The 16173-nt window shown below is 36.6% G+C and overlaps 1 protein-coding gene across 1 annotated transcript in view; it reads right to left on the minus strand.

The window, feature by feature from the left end:
• The window catches only part of LOC150081967 (N-acetylated-alpha-linked acidic dipeptidase 2-like), a 214086-nt gene that overhangs the window by 132462 nt on the left and 65451 nt on the right, over positions 1-16173 (minus strand). Inside the window, exons 8-10 of the mRNA XM_090380384.1 lie at positions 12805-12890; positions 12361-12563; positions 6800-6863 (exon numbers count right to left, since the gene is read on the minus strand). Of these exons, the coding sequence (XP_090236510.1) occupies positions 6800-6863; positions 12361-12563; positions 12805-12890 (353 nt within the window). The remainder of the gene's footprint in view (positions 1-6799; positions 6864-12360; positions 12564-12804; positions 12891-16173) is intronic.

The raw sequence follows: 16173 nt of genomic DNA on the forward strand, positions 1-16173 counted from the left end.
ACGCTCACAGCTTTATGTGTATCAAGTGTGCCTCCTCATTTTGTAATTGTGCTTTATTCTCTAAAAATGAGTAAAAATAACTTAAAAGGTGTAAAAAGGAAGTGTCCTGCACTCAATGGGTGGGGGGTGACAAAATCGCGAGCGCGGATGTTTCAAGCTAATCCTTGTTCAGTATGTGTAATGCGCTTGTCATAGAAGGTTTCATCTCTTGCTTTTAATTGATACGTTTACAAAAGTGAAAAATCTACCATTTTGCAGTGTGTTGATGTAAACAGACTTTTTCGAGCGTGTTAAAGTTAAAAGAAAGTGATTTTATTGTGGACAAGTTCTTTTCTAATCCTACAAAAATATGGCCGCGAATAAAAAGGGAACTGTGAAAAGATCAAAGAAGGTGATGACATTAGCGAGTAAAATTGAATTGTTAGACAAAATTTCTAATGGTGAAAGTGTCTCCTCAGTGGCAAAACATTATAAAATCAATGAGTCAACGGTACGATCAATCAAGAAATCGGAAGAAAAAATCCGCCGTAGTGTCCGTGAAAACGCGCTAATTGCATCAAAAATTTGCTCTATAACTCGTGATGTGAAATTAGAAAAAATGGAAAAGGCTTTAAATCTGTGGATAGAAGACCGAACTCAAAATAAAATTCCGTTAAGTTCACTTATCATTCGTGAAAAGGCAAAACACCTTTATCAACACTACACTTTAGTGAAACTGGTGATAGCACTCGCGGGATAAGTTTTTTAGCCAGCAAAGGCTGGTTTGAAAGATTTAAAAATCGATATGGTTATTTTTCGCCCAGCAACCCATGTTCTTGATATGTTTTTGAAAGGTTTCTTTAAAATGTCTAATAAATATGTACAGTATTACATTTAATAAATTGTTTCTTATTTTCATTTCGATACCTTATGCTTTTTTTTTTTTTATGTACTTACTCTCTACGTTTGTCTATGTACATAGTCATATTATGTAGGTAAATACACATAATACGTACAGACAAAATTTTAGACTAATTTTTGTTATATATTTCATACTTTGGAACGGAACCCTTTTATTACCATGGGCGCCATAACTCAGTATTCGCGTTTTCAGTATTCGCGGAATTTCTCAGGAACGTAACCCCGCGAATAGCGGGGGTTTACTGTACATGATATCAAAATTATTTTTTGCATCCAGTTCCTTTGTAACCACATCATAATATCCTATCAAATTTGTCAGATAAACTTTCCCTTAACAAACCCAAGCTGTGTCTGAATTATTGCTGCAGTCTTATCTAGATGATCCTGCAATGCATCTTTAACCAGTTATTTTATTTTACTCGGAACAGAAGTTAAACTAACTGCTCTGTAATTACTCGTGTCACTCTTTGATCCCCCTTTGTGAATTGGGGATACATTTGCACATCTCCAGTCTGTGGGGACCTTCCCTGAGTCCAAGGATGCTCTCATAATTATGGCTAAGGGTTTGCTTACTTCCTTTGTGAATTGGTGATACATTTGCACACCTCCAGTCTATGGGAACCTCCCCTGAGTCCAAGGAAGCTCTCATAATTATGGCTAAGGGTTTGCTTACTTCCTTTTCTGCCTCCTTTAATATAACTGGATAGATCCCATCCACCCCACCCCACTCCAGGCGCCTTCCTTGTGTTTAAATTCAACAATTTCTCCTAAACTTTGCTCTCAGTTATTAAAAAATCACTTAGCTCCCTCGTAGCGTTTGATAAACTTCTGGCACTTCCCTCATTGAATAACTCCTAATGTTTGAATGTAGATACAAAATATTCATTCAGTTATCAGCTACCTGAGATATGATCATCAATAGTCAACCCATCTATGTTAAGTAGTCCAATCTGATTCATCCCATTCCTTCTAGAGTTTACATAAGTAAAGAACTCTTTGCTGTTTTTCTTTGCATCCTTTGCCAAAGATTTCTCGTAATATGCCTTCACCTGCCTAACCTCCTTTGTGACTTGATTAGAGACTAGTTTATACCTGCCAAAGGCTTCTGTGTCACCTGATATTTTATATGCATCCCATACATTTTTCTTCTCTGCCACGAGCCTCATTAATTCATCTGACATCCATTTAGGCCTATACCTTGAACAGTATTTCTTAGTTGGAATGAAAAGCCTAGCAGCCTCCAAAATTAAGTCCCTGAAGGCTTCCCATTTAGAATTAAATGTTGGTAACATCATCAGTTGATCCCATTGTACAGAATTTAAAAACTGTCTGAGACCTCTGTAGTCACCTTTACGAAAGAAAAAGCCCTTCCCTTTAGCCTTGATGGTAGTTACATCTTTAAGTAATTCCCACACAGTGCTGCATATGGGCAGAAGTAACCCCACAGAAACATACCAACTGTGTGGTAGCACACTCAGGGTGGTAGAGAATGAAAAAGACCTGGGAGTAATTGTGCAGTCGGATATGAAGCTTTCTGAGCAATGCAGACAGGCTGCCAGAACAGGCAGCCTGTCTGCATTGCTGTCAATGATATACAGGAATTTTTCTAGTAGGGAAAAGGAGGTGATTATCCCTTTGTATAAGGCAATGGTCAGGACACACCTTGGTGCCTCCATAGCCAGGTGGGCAAGAGCAGCAGTGCGTAGCACACGCTTCTTGATTAGACCGGGGTTCGAGCCTGTGACCACCAAATACGGAGGATGCGGAAAGGTCAGGAAATGACCACCACATATCCCCGGAGCAATATGGCCTTAGTTGCTAATGCTCCTAAAGACCAAATAACAAACAAACAGGACACACCTTGAGTACTGCATACAGGTCTGGAGGACTCATTTTAGGAAGGATGTAGAGTTGCTTGAGAGTGTACAGAGACAAGCAACAAGATTGGCGATGGGAATGAAGGGGTACTCTTACCAAGAAACAAATTGCAGTGGCTGGAGACTAGCCGGGTGGGTTGCCTACCTGGCAACCCAAAGGTCACGGGTTCGAATCCCGCCTCGGGCTTGGATCAAAGTACTGCAAAAACCTTGGGAGGTGCATTATATCCACAGAAGACGATGCGCCAACAACTACAAAAAAAAAAAAAAAAAACTAGGCACCTGCGAGGTGATCTGATTTCTGATGGGATTTTTCTGCTTGCTTAGATTACGAACCTGAGGGGGCATAAATTCAAATTGAGGAAAGACAGTTGTAGAATAGATATGTGGAAATTTGCCTTTAGCCAGCGGGTGGTTAATTTCTTGAACAAAATTCCATCTGTCATTGTGGAAGTTGATAGCGTAAATAAATTCAAGGAGGAACTGGAGAATCTTTTAGAGGGAATGGATATGTGAAATTGTTTTTTTTTTTTTTTTTTGGCTGATGTTATATAAGCTCATACACTTGCTTTCTTGCATTACATGCTTTCATTACTATTACATTAGAAATGTTAAGAGCACCTGCTTGATTCTTAAATAGCAACCACAAAACTTCTTTCAAGGTATCCAGGCATTAGTGTAGTATTAGATGAGGTGTACTGACTATAATGTGCACTGCACTGCAGACACTACTCTGCACTACATATGCATAAATAAAAATTGTATATCTCATTGTTGTTTGTGAAATAATACAACTTTTATTTAACTTTCGTAATTTCAACTGAATGATCTTTGCACATTTTTTTTTTTACAGAACCATCTAATTTTTTCTGGATATAATACCCTATGTACTAAATTGTTTTACAGCAAAAGAAACTGCCACATATATTTCAACAATTATTTACTATCAAAAACAGCATAAAACAATGCTCCACTGCAGACTTGCAGAAATGAAAAAACAAAAACATGGTTATTCTGAATATGAAGAAACCATAATAAATCAAATTTGCTGCCATTTTTGTCATGTGGGTGATATTAGCTATCATTGTTTAAATACTTTCACATGTAAAACACTGGTCCAAAATCTGGGTGCAAACATTTCTTAATGTATAAACTGAAAATGAGGTATTGCTCAAAACATCAAAGGCAGATATTGTTGGGATATCAGAGACGTGGTGTCACACAGATATAAGTAATGCGGAACTGGAATTTGGGGAATACAAGTATAGAAAGGATAGACAGGACAGGAGGGGAGGAGGAGTTATGCTATTAATTAAGAAACACAAAGTCCAAGGAAGTGAAGCCAGTCGACATCGATGGACAGGGCAGTGTCGAGTCAGTTTGGTGTGACATAAGCATAGGGAAATCAAAATTGAGAGTAGGAGTGTGCTATAGGCCTAATGACTCTGATGAGTATAATAAGATATTGTACAGGGAAATAGAGTGGGCCAGTAAATCAGAGAGTCTTATAATGGGGGATTTTAATTTCCCAGATATTGACTGGAATTTGTGGGTTGGTTACTCGCACACTAGCAAGGCTTTTGTGAATTTATTGGATGATTGTTTTCTACATCAGCATGTTCGTGAGGCAACAAGAGGGAGCAATACTCTTGATCTGATTATCAGTAGTGATTCTTCATGCATTAAGAATCTGCAGATAAATGAACCACTAGGTGGCAGTGATCACAGTGTGTTGAAGTGGGATTTACTCAAGGAGGTAACTAGCATCAGAGGTAAAGGGAAGGGTTTTTGTTTTCGTAAAAGCGACTATGAGGGTCTGAGACAGTATTTAAATTCTATACAGTGGGACCAACTGATGATGTTACCAACAGCAAACTCAAAATGGGAAGCATTCAAGGAACTAATCTTGGAGGCTACCAGGCTTTACATACCAACTAAGAAATATTGTTCAAGGTTTAGGCCTAAATGGTTGTCAGATGAACTAATGAGACATGTGGCAGAGAAGAAAAATGCATGGGATACATACAAATTAATGGGTGACATGGAAGCCTATGGTAGATATAAGTTGGTCTGTAACCAAGTCACAAAGGAGATTAGGCAGGCAAAGGCAGACTACGAAAAATCCTTGGCAAAGGATGCAAAGAAAAACAGAAAAGAGTTCTTTACATATTTAAACTCGAGAAGGAAAAGGATGAATCAGATTGGTCCACTGGATATTGATGGTTCAACAGTTGAGGATCCTGCTCAGGTGGCTAACAATCTAAACGAGTACTTTGCATCTACATTCACGCATGAGGAGTTATTCAGGAAGGAGAATGATGTGGGTAAAGTAAACATTGGCAGTGAGCTGGATGATTTTGTAATAACTGAGAGGAAAGTGGAGGAGAGATTGTTGAAGATAAACATAAAAAAGGCACCTGGGGTGGATGGGATCTATCCAGTTATATTAAAGGAGGCAGCAAAGGAAGTAAGCAAACCCCTAGCCATAATTATGAGAGCTTCTTTGGACTCAGGGGAGGTACCCATAGACTGGAGATGTGCAAATGTAACCCCAATTCACAAAGGAGGATCAAAGGCTGACACAAGTAATTATAGACCTGTTAGTTTAACTTCTGTTCCAGGTAAATTAATGGAGGCACTGGTTAAAGAAGCACAGCAGGATCATCTAGACAAGAATTCAGTTATAGCTCAGACGCAGCACGGTTTTGTTAAGGGCAGGTCTTGCCTGACCAATTTGATTGGATACTATGATGTAGTCACAAAAGAACTGGATGCAGGGAATAACTTTGATATTATATATTTGGATCTTAGAAAGGCTTTTGATACTGTTGCACATGGAAGACTGCTGCACAAATTGGAACAGTGTGGCATTGGAGGCAAATTGCTGCTATGGATAAGGGGATGGTTGAGTGGCAGAAGACAGAGAGTGGTAATCAATGGACACTGCTCAACGTGGACTAATGTTATTAGTGGAGTTCCTCAGGGTTCAGTGTTGGGTCCGTTGTTGTTTTCGGTGTTTATGAATGATATTGATGATGGGATATCAAGTTTAATGTCCAAGTTTGCAGATGATACAAAGGTTGGCAGGGTTGTTAAGGACACTACTGACGCTATGCTGCTGCAACAGGATCTGGAAAGGTTGAACAAATGGGCTGAGAGGTGGCAAATGAAGTTTAACATTGACAAATGTAAAGTACTACATATGGGAAACGGTAACCCCAGAGCAACGTATCAACTCTGCGGTACTACACTGACAGTGGTGGAGAATGAAAAGGACCTGGGGGTAATTGTGCAGGCAGATATGAAGTTCTCTGAGCAGTGCAGACGAGCTGCAAGAGTAGCTCATGGTGTCTTGTCAATGATATACAGGAATTTTTCTAGCAGGGATAAGGAGGGGATTATTCCCTTGTATAAGGCAATGGTTAGGCCACATCTTGAGTACTGTATACAGGTCTGGAGGCCTCATTTCAAGAAGGATGTAGAGCTGCTGGAACAGGTACAGAGAAGGGCAACAAGATTAGTGAATGGAACAAAGGGTTGCTCTTAAGAAGAAAGGCTTAAGTTTTGCAAATTACAGAGTCTGGAGACTAGGCACCGGCGAGGTGATCTGATAGAGGTGTATAAGGTTTTGAATGGTTTGAGCATGCTCAATGCTAATGGGATTCTTCATCTTGCTCAGAATAATCACCTCAGAGGGCATAAATTCAAATTGAGGAAGGACGGATGTCGGATAGATGTGCGGAAATTTGCCTTTGGCCAGCGGGTGGTTGGTTGGTGGAACCGACTTCCATCACTTGTTGTTGAAGTTGATAGCCTAAACAAATTTAAAGCTCAACTGGAGAGGTATTTCGAACGAACGGAGGGGTGAAATGGGAGTGGTTTTTTTTTTTTTGGCTGATGCTGAATAAGCTTGCTTTCTTGCATCATATGCCTCTACTAATGCTAATGCTAAATCTGAATGAATTTTTTCTGTTTTTTGTGATATCAAAGAAGAAGATAAAAGAAAATTATGCAATTCTTACCTGAAGCACAGGAATCAACATTGATATAAGCAACAGCCCTTTCCATAAGAACATGAACATACTCCTGCAATGAGGGAAATGTAGAATATGTGAATATGAAGGCAACACACTATCATGCTGATAACAGTGTTTAAGCAATAATTACAAAAGTTAACAAATTTTTACTTTTTTGGATAACTAATAAAATAAGCTACTTTCAATTAAAATTACTATGCTGATTGTGAAAATGACAAGCAAGAAGTAGAAGCATACACAATCTTTTTGTTATCATTTATTTTTATGCAAACATTCATGAGCACAAATTTAAATTTAGTCTACTAAATGTAGGTTTACACATAAAAATACTTTGTATGCAATTTGAAACTGCGAATGATTTAGGCTGTCAGGCCCAAGGCAGAAAAATTGAAAGGTATGCCTGCACTGGCATCTTTCCAAGGAGGAGCCCCTTTGAACCATTTCCTGAGAAGCCTGTTTGATGGCTCCCAAATAGCAGCTCACGTACCTGTGCATAAATCTACTCCTGAATGATAATGTTATTTCAAAGAGAATAAGCTTTTATTCATTAATAAAACATTATTTTTACATTATGCTGAAATATTAAACAAAAAAAAAATTAAATTAAAAAATTAAAATTAAAAAAATATATATTAAACAAAAAAAAAAAAAATACAAAAGTGACTAAATATTAGATGAATAAATTTTTTTGTTCTTTTTATATATGATTTCACTTTCTCTGCAAAAGAGAAAATGACACTTTTTTTGCAAAACCTTTAATAGTCACCTTCTTTTTGCAAAAACCAACTCACAAATCATGGCTGAATCCAATCTCTCTCTCTCTCTCTCTCTTGATAGCATTTTTCCATTGTTCTTATGCTGTGATGGAACCTTTCATAAGTTTATTATTAACAGCAAACTGGTATTGAGGGGGAAAAAACAAATTAGAATACAAAAAAGCTCATTTTAAGATACATATAACAGCCTAAGTTTTTAAAGTTATGGAACAGTTCTTCTACTAAATATTTACAGTTTTCTTCGTTATCACTTAAACAGCTACAAATTTCAAGATTTAAAAGACTGCCATGCAGCCAACAGAACAAGGTTTAGTTTTTGTTCAAAACTATTATCTTGTAATAGTTTTCTAATTTGTCGTGCAACAAATATTCATTCTTTCAGTTTTGCATCATGTAATTTTGGAAATTTCAATCTTAAACAGTTAAAATCACTTTTCTTTATACAACATTCTAATAAAATTTTTCATTAAGCTTCAGACTTTATAATGCACTGGAGGAAGAAATATTTCCTCCAGTGCATTATAAAGGAGGATGAAGCCTTCCTCCAGTGCATTATAAAGGAGGCTCCAGTGCATTAAAAAGGAGGCTAATGAGACATATGGCAGAGAAGAAAAATGCATGGGATACATATAAATTAACACATGACACAGAAGCCTATGATAGATATAAGTTGATCTGTAACCAAGTTACAAAGGAAGTTAGGCAGGCAAAGGCAGATTACGAGAAATCTTTGGCAAGGGGTGCAAAGAAAAACAGCAAAGAGTTCTTTACTTATGTAAACTCTAGAAGGAAGGGGATGAATCAGATCGGTCCACTTGATATTGATGGTTCAACTGTTGATGATCCTGCTCAGGTAGCTAACAAACTAAATGAATATTTTGCATTGACATTCATACATGAGGAGTTATTCAGCAAGTGGAATGCCAGAGGTGTATTCAACTCCGGCAGTAAGCTAGATAATCTTGTAATAACTGAGAGTAAAGTAGAGGAGAAATTGTTGAAGATAAACACAAGAAATATGAGAGCTTCCTTGGAATCAGGGAAGGTACCCATATAGACTGGAGATGTGCAAATGTGACCCCAATTCACAAAGGAGGATCAAAGGCTGACACAAGTAATTATAGACCTGTGAGTTTAACTTCTGTTCCAGGAAAATGAATGGAGGCACTGGTTAAAGAAGCACTGCAGGATCATCTAGACAAGACTTCAGTTATAACTCAGACACAGCATGGTTTTGTAAAGGGGAAGTCTTGCCTGACCAATTTGATTGAATACTATGATGCAGTTACAAAAGAACTGGATGCAGGGAATAACTTTGATATTATATACTTGGATCTTAGAAAGGCTTTTGATACTGTTGCACATGGAAGAGTGCTGCACAAATTGGAGCAGTGTGGCATTGGAGGCAAATTGCTGCTATGGATAAAGGAGTAGTTGTTGTTGTTGTTGTTTGGTTTTTAGGAGCATTAGCAACTAAGGCCATATTGCTCTGGAATATGCGGTGGTCATTCCCTGACCTTTCCGCATCCTCCATATTTGGTGGTGACGGGCTCGAACCCCGGTCTAATCAAGAAGCGTGTGGTACGCACTGCTGCTCCTTCCCACCCGGATACGGAGGCGCCGGATAAAGGAGTGGTTGAGGGGGAGGAGACAGAGATGGTAATCAATGGACACTGCTCATCGTGGACTAATGTTATTAGTGGAGTCCCTCAGGGTTCAGTGTTGGGTCCATTATTGTTTTTTGTATTTATAAATAATAATGATGATGGTATATCAAGCTTAATGTCCAAGTTTGCAGACGATAAAAAGGTTGTTGGCAGGGTTGTTAAGGACACTATTGATGCTATGCTGCTGCAACAGGATCTGGAAAGGTGAGCAGATGGGCTGAGAGGAGGCAAATGAAGTTTAACAGTGACAAATGTAAAGTACTATGTATTGGAAACAGCAACCCCAGAGAGCAACATATCAACTCTGTGGTACTACACTGACAGTGGTAGAGAATGAAAAGGACCTGGGGGTAATTGTGCAGGCAGATATGAAGTTCTCAGAGCAGTGCAGACAGGCTGCAAGAGTAGCTCATGGTGTATTGTCAATGATACACACGAATTTTTCTAGCAGGGATAAGGAGCTGATCATTCCTTGCATAAGGCAATGGTCAGGCCACACCTTGCGTACTGTATACAGGTCTGGAGGCCTCATTTCAAGAAGGATGTAGAGCTGCTGGAAAGAGTGCAGAGAAGGGCAACAAGATTAGTGAATGGAACAAAGGGTTGCTCTTAGGAAGAAAGGCTTAAGCTTTGCAAATTACAGTGTCTGGAGACTAGGCACCGGCAAGGTGATCTGATAGAGGTGTATAAAGCTTTGAATGGTTTGAGAATGCTCAATGCTGATGCGATTCTTCCTCTTGCTCAGAACAATCACCTGAGAGAGCATAAATTCAAATTGAGGAAAGACAGATGTAGGATAGATGTGCAGAAATTTGCTTTTAGCCAGCGGGTAAGTTGGTTGGTGGAACAGACTTCCATCCCTTGTGGAAGTTGATAGACTAAATAAATTTAAGGCTCAGCTGGACAGGTATTTCAAACGAACAGAGGGGTGAAGTGGAAGTTTTTTTTTTTTTTTGGCTGATGCTGCATAAGCTTGCTTTCTTGTATCATATGCCTCTACTAATGCTAATTACAAAATAATAAAAAAAAAAGGTGGCCTCAATTAGCAACTTTGTTGAGCAGTGAATAAATATTCTGAATCTGAACAAGCAGTCATACAGTAATTTAAAGAAGCAGTGTTCTATTTCAATATAAGTATTGAAATAGTTTGAGAAAATAATGCTACAGTGTATTGAATATTTTCAATAATGCTATAGTGTACTGAATAGGTATACTACTGACCTTTCCAACTGACTGCATTAAACAAATGCAGCAGAGTAATAGGGGATATATTATACACATAATGAAAGTTACATTTCCAATAAGAAGTTTCCTTCTGCACACACACTGTTTGGCTGCTCATTTAGGTTTGATATATTTATTCACTGCTCAACATAATATCACCAACTGAGCTTACCTGCTATCTGATGATGGAACCAAATAGTTCTGAAACTAGTCACAATTGTGCCTTAGAGTTTTTAATGAATAATGGATTCACCTTTTTGGTAATATTATTTGATTAAAAATGATATTAGTAACTTTAGGTCAGCTCATGGATAAACTGAGTGTTTCTAAAGAGTATAAGCCCAAGCTCTGCCACTGTTACTGGAGTGAAAATTGTGTCCTCAGATAGTAGAGACAGAAAAGCAATGCAAAGCTGCATTATTTTCTCAAACTACTTCAATATCTGCATTGAAATAGAGTCCCCACATCTTCACTGAATTGCGGCACTGGGCTGACACAACTAAGGTAATAAGGTTATATTGTAGATGTAATGAAAGTTACACTCAATTGGAAAGTTTCTGGAACCCATTTGGCTGCTCATTTAGATTTGATATGTTAATTCACCACTTAGCACATGGTCACTAATTGCAGTTGTCCATTGTCTGATGGTTGAACCAAATTGTTCTGAACCCAATTACAATATTGCTTTTCAGTTTTTAATGAATAACATTACTGAATTAATGAATAACCTTCTTGATGAAGTTATCTGATTAAAAATGATATTAGTAACTTTAGGTCAACTTAAGGATAAAGAGCATAAACCCAAGCTCTGTCATTGAAGGGACAAGTGTCCCCAGACAGTAAAGAAAGAAAAACTGAGTAGTGTTTTTTTAAACGATTTCTGCATTAAAATGGTACCCTGTTTCTTTATTAAATAGATATAGCAAGTTTCATCCATAATATCTTCTTACTGTATAAAAACAAATAACATGGGTCTATAGATATAACTACTTCTTATATAGTGTTTTTGTCTTAATATTCTATCTGAAAGTTTTGTGTGTATTGTAACTTCTATATAATCCAGAATTTGATATCATCCAAAAACAAGGTATAGTATACAATTTTTAATCACAATAGCTGACACGAAAAAAAAAAGTGGAAAATAAATTTTGAGGAGAAAATTTCCATTATAAACAAGGCAGAAAAGGATGAACCTATGGCAGCTATAGAGAAAAACGGAGGAACAGCCATTCTACAATTTATACCATAGTGAAAGATAAGGGAAGAATAATAATACTGTTAAAGATGGGCTTAACATTCAGAAAGTTTCAGTGATCCATGCATGCTGTAGCATTATGGAAAAACTGAAAAATTGGTTTGATGACCAAATTTAATATTATGTTTCCCCAAGCCTATCCATAATTCCGAAAAAGGTAGGAAACTTCATGAAGATTGAAAAAACAGTATAAAGCAAGTTTCAGTCCAGGTGATGAACAGCCTGAGAAAGATGTTGACTTATCCTTGATTCTGTTCATAATTACTCTGTATGAGGACAGCTTCAAGTATTCCCCTTTGTAGTTATGGGGTTTTCAACAAATAGGATCGAGGGATTCTGGAGGTTAACAATGTGGCTCTCATAAATCCACAAAAGGCCACATAATAATTGTCCCCAGTTACCCCAGCCTGGTTTTTTTGAAGTGTTCTCCTATGAGGTCTCTTACTTGGCTGAAAGGCTGATTAACAGTGTGAGTCAATCTCCTCAGCCTAATACAAGTTTCTCACTTGATATTTTTTGTTTGATGAATATGGAACTCCTTGAGTTCCCTCATAACAAAACTACATTTTTTCAGTAATTTTCTGAATATTGAATACCTAATAATTGGCAATTCTGCATACTTACTTCCACCCACTCTGTTGACCCAATCAGCCCATATTCCTCTGCACCCCAGCTGCAGATCACAAGAGTTCGTCTAGGAGACCAACCACTCTTCCTCAGTTTACCAAGAACACGAGTTAGTTCAAGTAGCTGGGCAGTTCCAGAAGAAGGATCTACTGCTCCAAATCCCCACGCATCTCTGTGATTGCCAAGTAACACATACCTATCTGAAAGTTTTGTAAAAAGCATAATTCTCTTAATTTATTAAAACAGCATAACAAAATATCTTTTAAATTTCATGTTTGTCATAATTCAAAAGTTTTACATGAACAATGGTTCGTATTAATTTACACAGCAGTTATTACATAACTGCTATGTAAATAAATATATAATACATAAATGGTAAAAAACAAGAGAGAATTATTTTTTGATATAGTAAGGTGTAGAGAGTGATATGTATAAGGATACCTAGCTCATCTGTTCCTCGAATAGTGCCAATGACATTGTAGCTGATTACTCTCTTGTATTCATTATGCAGCACCATTTGTACCTTTCTGGAGTGAAAAAAAAAAAAAAAAACAACACACACAATCAAAGCTATTAAACTAATAATAAAATAAAATAAAATAATAATACAAATCTTCACTGTTCATTGTAAAGTTTATTTACACCATTATCAAGTTTTAATAGACTCCATTTAGAATGTAAAGTTACTATAAATTTTGCTGTATTTGAAACTGCAGCATATATTCCTTCTAAACAATAACACAATGCAATAATTTTAAAATAATAATTAATCCTGATTTCTTGCAAAAATAGACTGATTACATGTGAGATTAGTGTAAAGATGTTATGACTTTTGCACTTGTATAGGAAACATGCAGAGGAACTTCATCCTTCCCACAAGCAATCAGGTATTAAATGCAAATGTAGTATTAAAAGACTGACAAATGTTCAAAGTTTTTCTGAACATTCAACAATAAGGAAAAATGAGAGAACTAAAAAGTAATGCCTGGAATCCTTGAAAGAAAAAAATCTGATACCGTTTCTTCCATCCATCTGTCCCATCAAGAAATTAAATGGTAAGTGTTATAAAAACTGCTAGAAAATAAAACTCCATTCTTTTCAATAATTCATTATTGTTCATTCAATGTAAAACAATTTTAAAAGGTAAGGGGATTAAGGATATGTGTCCTTAATGTGCAGACAAATGTTAGAATGACATAAACTTTATACACAAACTTTATGCTGAGTGCATAAAATTTATGCATTAACTCATTCCATGCTTAGTGATATTTTTAGTGTTTAAAATTTATGCATAAAATAAAATGCTGTCATTGAATCCTTTCTTAAAATAAATTAAAGATGCTCTTCCTGACCAACCTGTTCAGTTGATATGGATTTAAATCATAATGTTGTTATCTAGGAATGTATGTAGTTCAATGAACTGCATGTATTTTGTGAATTTGCAGATATTAGTATTGGCTACACAGTGTAAGGAAGCCAAGGACTTTTGCTGCACCAGCCACACAAACATATGCGCGCGTGCACACACACACACACACACACACATGCAAGTGTTGTCAACCTTCTGAATTTTCTGAAAATTACAATTTTCAGAAAATACATAGGTAGAAAGGTTTTCCCCAAGAAGAGCGGTAAGAGACATACATGAAGAAAAGAAACGCTAGTTCTGATAGAAAGTTTGGAGATGGATAGTGTATAGACCTTGACTAGTTGAGGCACATGTTTGCATTTAGAAGCGAGCAGTAGAATTACAGGTGCCATTTCAGAAGAACAGTGTCCATGGAAATATCTACAGAAAAGGTATGCAGAAGAAACTGAATCTCCATGTGAGAGAGTGGAGAAAAAGAGTAGAGAAAAGGAAAAAAGAGTAAGAAAAGGTCAGTAATTAACCTGAGAGTCAGAAGTATTAGAGAGATTTGGAGTGTCACTCCAGATGTGGGAGCAGTATTTAATGGGAGAGCAGATTTGAAATTTGTACAGTCATTACTCATTTAAGCAGAGGAAGTAATATCTGCTTATCCAAGAGAGATTAGAAATTAGAGTAATCCTCTCCCCCTCTCAAATAAAATGTGATTACATCTAGGAATGTGAATGTTATCAAAGATAAATACAGAAGAAACATGTTTTTTTTTTTGTTTTTTTTTGAGAAATAGCACAGGGCTGAGTTTTAGAAGGACTGAAGTTAACATAGTTTTCTTAACTACATCAGAGTTGGACCTGGTTAGCTTTACAGAATTAACAATTGATAACGAAGCAGTTTAGGCTGTTCGTGAAGAGTAAGATTTCTCAAACCATAAGGTCCAATATAGTGTGTTATTACTGGAAAATGTATGAATAGGATTCTAGTCAGTGGAAGAAGGTCATTAATATAAAAGGGGAAGGAATAGGAGAAAAAAACTAAACACTAAGCTTTCATGGAGAACACCACCATTAGCTGACGTTACTAGAAGATTATTAGAAGACCTTAATGCCAAATGTGATAAAGCCTTGTAAATATCAAAAGAAACTGCTTAAGTTTCACCAAAATTTACCACTGAATTTGTCCAAAGATGAGTAACATAAGCAAAGACATCGTCAGGATTGACACTGACAAAATACATTATTGGTGATCCTTGAGCAAATAGAAGATTTATAGATAGTGTAAGAATTCACATTTGAATTTCTCCATTATGGGGTAATGAGTGCTATGAGGCAATAATTGGAATGGAAGGATTTTTAACCTGTTTTTAGGAACTTGTTGGATATGAGAAAATTTCTGTGCAGAAGGAAAAACATCAGTAGAACAAGAGAATGTTAAAAGGCAGCACAAAACAGAAGCAAGCTCTTGCACACAGGTTTTGAGAACAAATGGAGAAATGCATTAAAATCTGGAGATTTCTTGGCAGCAAGATTATTCAGATTTCTTTTAATGTTCTTGTGTTGGAGACCACAAGAGCTGACTTACCATTGGTGACTTACTAAGATCATTGATGCAAGAATTAAAGGAAAACTAGGATGCTAATAAGTCAGCTTTATCCTTTAATTGAGGATACAACAGAATCACCAAGTTGTAACAGAGGTGAAAGTACAGTAGAATCTCATTAAGGTAAAGATGAGTAACATCTTATTATCATCTGAATCTCATTAATGTAAAGATGAGCAACATCTTATTATCATCTAAATCTCATTAATGTAAAGATGAGTAACATCTTATTATCATCTGAATCTCATTAATGTAAAGATGAGTAAAATGGACCTAATTTTTGTATTAATGAGATTTTTAATAAAGACATTTGCAGGAATAGTCAAAACTGTCACCAAAGCCACTCTTTGTGAAGCAACTGAGGGTTTAAATTGTTTCCTCCTGTGTTGCAGATCAGGTACATTATCTTGAAGGCTTCACACACTTTCCTAAAGCTTTCTTCCACATAAAACTGGTGGATATGGGAGGTACATTCTTCAGTTTAAGTGTTGCACTAAATGTGATGTAGTGAGACATCACATTTAGAAGAAGAAGAAGAAAAAGAAGAAACGAATGTTCCTTTCTTCTTCTTCTATCCACTCTCAATAACCAAAAATGAAAAAATATTTACTGCAAATTCTGATTACTTGGAAGATTTCCCAAACATAAATGTAGTTGTGTACTGCCATCTACTTAGCAGCATAACAGAATAGTAATTTTTTAATTTTATTGTCCACCACCTCAATTCTCTCCACAAACAAAGCGTTTTAGTAGTAGTGGCATGTAATGCAAGAAAGCAAGTGCATGAGCTTATGCAGCATCAGCCAAAAAAAAAAAAAAAAAAACCCACCATTCCCTCCAAATGCCTG

This window comes from Mastigoproctus giganteus, chromosome 8 (assembly GCF_048544385.1).
Source record: "Mastigoproctus giganteus isolate SK-2022 chromosome 8, ASM4854438v1, whole genome shotgun sequence".
Lineage (NCBI taxonomy): Eukaryota > Metazoa > Arthropoda > Arachnida > Uropygi > Thelyphonidae > Mastigoproctus > Mastigoproctus giganteus.